At 42.2% G+C, this 4543-nt stretch overlaps 1 protein-coding gene across 1 annotated transcript in view; it reads right to left on the bottom strand.

The window, feature by feature from the left end:
- Nucleotides 1-3851, bottom strand: part of FBP1 (fructose-bisphosphatase 1) — a 10178-nt gene extending 6327 nt beyond the window's left edge. Inside the window, exons 1-2 of the mRNA XM_057369989.1 lie at nucleotides 3650-3851; nucleotides 1054-1216 (exon numbers count right to left, since the gene is read on the bottom strand). Of these exons, the coding sequence (XP_057225972.1) occupies nucleotides 1054-1216; nucleotides 3650-3819 (333 nt within the window). The 5' untranslated portion in view covers nucleotides 3820-3851. The remainder of the gene's footprint in view (nucleotides 1-1053; nucleotides 1217-3649) is intronic.
- Between the last annotated feature and the right edge of the window lie 692 nt (nucleotides 3852-4543).

The following is a 4543-nucleotide window of genomic DNA, read 5'->3' as shown; positions in this document are numbered from 1 at the left end:
TTAAAAAAGGAAGTTCCTGATGACTGCTGGATTAAGGAATCCTGTAGATACAGGAAACTGCCAGTACAGGGGAAAAGGTTGAATTAACTGCACCTTTTAAATACTTTGTTCCCCCCTCATTTTATTCATAGTTGCCTTAATAATAGTGTGTAGCAACAGTGTTTATTTGGCTTTCATTTGATTTTATCCTGCATGTCAGAAACCTAAATTTAAGTTCAGCAACACTCTACTCTGCAAGTAGGAATTCCTGGAACACATTGATAAAAACACTGTACTGGCTCACATTTAGTTTAGAAATGCATTAATACTGAGACTCCCTCRGTGATCTTTGAGAATTTCAAGAATATTTGTTCAGCTCTAAGGAAATCCAATGCCTAGAAAATCAATTTTGAAGATTTCTCAACAGAGAGACAGAGAACTGCTTAAACAAACCAAACCTTATTACACTTTGTAAATTAGGTTTTTGCTGTTAATTTTTACTAAATTTTTACTGAATTTTTTACATGACCAGACCAAAACATTAGCTAGGAAAAAGGAGCTATCCCACAACAAATGCATGCAGGCTTGTGAATGTAAATAATAATAGTAAATTTTAAAAATGCTTTTGTTTCATTGTTCCTAAGTCTTTAATGGACATCCAGAAGAATTTGCATGAATTACAGACATTGAGATTTGACTTGCAGAGTTGTACTCAGAAAGCAACATCTCAAAAGGGCTTGACTGACTCAGAGCACAGTTCCAGGGATCAGGCAGGGATGAATGAAATGTTTTCTTCACAATAAGAAAGAGGTGGAAGAAAAGAAGGTGGGGAGGAAMAATACAGAAAAAAAAATGAACCCAGAAACCAACAAACATGAGCCTGGAGAGCAGAAATGACAGGAAGAACAAATGCTGACATTCTCTCCACCCATGGCCTCCACCTTCAATTGTCAGTTTAGGAAAGTACCTTTTTTCTAAAACCTTTAGCTCAGTTTTATTTTTTTCACACGTGGAGCAGTACACCTGTAAAGGCTGATCTCAAATTAAACAGGAAGAACTTTTAAAGCTACTAACCTGTTTTTCAGCTTCCACTATYACGGCATCTTTGTTTTCTTCTGAAACAATAACACATGTACTGAAGGATGACTTGAGCATGTTAATCACCAGATCATTGGAAAGAATATCCAGCTTTTTCACTTGATCTCCAGTCACATTGGTAGACCCAGCAATTCCATAGCTAGAGCAATTGCGGGAGAGAGCATTTCGTGAGAATGGAGCAGTGAWTCTTCCAAAGTGTTCTGTTTCTAGTAACCTTACACCTGTAAAACCTCTTGTAAATATACTGCATTTTAAGATGACATCTCAGCTCTCTGTGCATGTTTTTTTTTTTATTTACTGCCCAGTGAATTCTTGCTGAGACCTGTTAACATCAGCTGTGGTGGCAAATCTAGAAGTTGCTGAGGAATACAAAACAAGGCATCGCTTTTCAACAGTTTGTAAAGCCAGACCAGGCTTTGAAGGCTGAGTTACAAATGTGCTTTTTAATGAGCTCTTAAGATCTACATATTCCTGMATTCTATGCTCTGCATACCCTAAAAGCTAAGACTTCATTACACAACTTTTAAACATTTAAAAAGTATATGAATATCTAGTTTTTAACATATGAATATATATATGAATCTGATCACACTAGGTATGCTATATATTCTACATGTAAGATACTCCTGATTAGAAATACAATGTGCAAATTGCAGCAGARAGAGTCTGCTCACAAAAAAAYCAACATACKTATGGTTAATGTTTWCCGTTTTAAGCAGTAAACATGTCTKTCGGAAAAGAACTGAGAAGTCCAAATAAGAAACACAAATAAAATGSAGTGAGCTAATCAGAATCAAACCATCTGGCATATGGAAGTACCAGGAAAACTTATGATATGTGATTTTGTAAGCTTGCAAAACAGAGAAAGGGGAAGTTTAGCTCTTAGAAGAACAATAGCCAGCTCGGCATGCATTCAGATGACTCTTATGTACTTCAGCTAYATTGATTAGGCCAAACACTGGTATTTCAGGTTTTATGCRGTAACACTGAACACACTACTTTAGGAATGCATTGCATTTCTCCAGTTTAATGCATGAGACAAAGAAAAAGACTTGGCATAATTCTCTGTCTTTTTCTCTCTCTCTGCTACTGTGGCTTAAATATTTTTCTGCAGTTCTGAAAGCACTTTTAGAAAGAAAAAATGTGCTTTGAACAGCATGCCTATGTGTGGAGGCAGAGCAGCAGCATGCTCTCACACCYCATCTTTTGGGAACCTCTGGGAGAGGAAGACAAGGTGTCTGGCGTGGAGCCTGTAGCTGGAAAGGGTCTGTATGTCTTCCACAGCTGTTTTGCACCTCCTCTGCTGAGCACTWCTAAGCRTAGAGGTGAATCCGAGGATGGTCCRAAGAAATGGATTCCAGTGATCCCTACTTGTTCACATTCCCTGGCAGCAAAGCAAAATCCCACCACTGTTTATACAATGTAGTCCCTCATTARGGGAGGTACTGCTCAAGGAGGCTTACGACTCCAAAGCCTGAACTCCAGCACTGCTGGAGAATCAAACCTGCTGTCCAGGGGATCACAAGGCAAGTCTCTGGGCACAGGTACCAAACTTGTGGGCAGCTGACAACAGACACACATGTAGGACACAAAAAGAACAGGGCCTTGGGTTTACAATTCAGGATTACAGCTAGGAAACCCCAGTCTGTATTGATAGATATAGGAGGTATATGAAAAGGCTAGCACATAACAATTAAAAATTGTCACAGTTACATGCAGTCTGAAGTGAAAACAGAAAAATAGTTCAAAAATACATAAAGTGGAGGATTTATTCCTTTTTTTCTCATTACATTTTCTACAGCATGGTTTGTAGAGGCAAATTYACCTTTTCTTCACAATTATTTCTTATTAAGTAATGAAGTAGCCCATGTCTAAAGCCCTGATCAGCACACAACTGGACTTACAAACAATATGTAAAATACTTAAAAGGATTAGTTACCTACAAGCAGTTTCAGCTATTTCACATTCCAAGAGTTCCAATTTCCTTCTGATGCATCTCCAGAACAACATCCCTCTGGCTGGCTGACTACAGTCACTACTGTTCCTACCCAGAGCACTTGCTAAAAATCTTAGACATCTGAATTTTCACTGAGAAACTCAAGTTGCTATAACGCAATATGAAAAAAACCACTCTGAATTTGATTTAACACCTCAAAGCATATATTGGTACTTTGATACTAAGCAACATGCAATGAGCAAGAATCCAGCCTTATTTTCCTAGGTTTAGTCTTCCAGTATGTTTGTTTGGTCTTACGGTTCAAGGCACCCAAACCTGCTGAAAATATTTATAAAGTTCTATCACTGGCAGACATTTCTCAAAGACTGGATGCCTTATACTATTGGAAAGTCACAGCACCCGTGTCACCTGAAAAAATCAAGAAACCAGTATACTAAAGGAGTTACTTTCAGCTCTATGCAATAGGATGGGCAGATGCAACCTCCACTCACAGGTATTTCTGGTGAGAAAAACACCCATCCCCATCCTCATCCCGATATCCCCCATCCCAGAGGCAGCAGGGCGCCYCGGACCCGCGGGGATGCGGGAAGGTGCGGGGCGCATCCCGGGACTCACAGGTTGGCAATGCCCGCTTTGCGGACGGCGGTGGAGATGGCTTTGATGGCCGTGCAGAGGGAGTTGAGGAGCTGCGTGAACTCCCCGGTGCCCTTCGCCCGCCTGCCTTCCTCCATCACGAAGCGGGTCATGGTGATGACATTGGTGTCGAAAGTGGAGCGGTCCGTCATGGTGGCGGCGGGTGCGAGTGGTGGCGCGGTCGCCAGCACGGCCACTAGCCCCGGCGGGGCGGGGCGGGGACAGGCGGCATGGGCGGGGACAGGCACGGCCCCGCCACCGCCTCTGCGGAATGGCAAAAGGAATCCCACCCCTCCAGCCCGCTGAGGCACTAAAATATCAATATCCGCGGCTGGGAAACCCCGCTGCCTTTTTGGTTTTTTTTTTGTTTCGTTTTTTTGTTTTTTTGGTTTTTTTAACCAGCTCTTGTGTCGCTCTCGTACATTGTGAGATGTGAGGGAAGGATGCTTCGGGCGTCCGTAATGTGAAAGGCACGGAGYGCCAGCCGGCACACGGGTGCTGGTGGTTCTTGGTGTTTGCAGTGGCCACCTTTCAGCGCTAACGGTCCTCAAACCGTGCCCCGAAATTGAGAAGTCAGCTTGGTTTCACCACYTGATTGCAAAACTCCGAGTGTGGCATTGTGGGTTACAGTGAACTGCACACAACCTACAGAGCAAGGTTAGTCTCTTCTGCTGCTCTTATCCTGACTCATCAGTACSGGCAAAACACACATTTAGTAACCGATTCCATCAAGTATTAACTTCTTTTGTGTGCAGAGATCATGCTAATCCCACACCTGCCCCTGGCAACTGGACCCAATGAGACTTCTATAACAAACTCTCCAAACCTGTTCAATGGAAAGATGTGGGCTGAGTCCAACTTCAAAAGCTAGAAGTT

The sequence above is a fragment of the Malurus melanocephalus genome, unplaced genomic scaffold (genome assembly GCF_030028575.1).
Source record: "Malurus melanocephalus ecotype Western Australia unplaced genomic scaffold, MMel_1.1 scaffold_117, whole genome shotgun sequence".
Classification (NCBI taxonomy): Eukaryota; Metazoa; Chordata; class Aves; order Passeriformes; family Maluridae; genus Malurus; species Malurus melanocephalus.
This window is presented reverse-complemented; position numbering and strand designations above follow the sequence as displayed.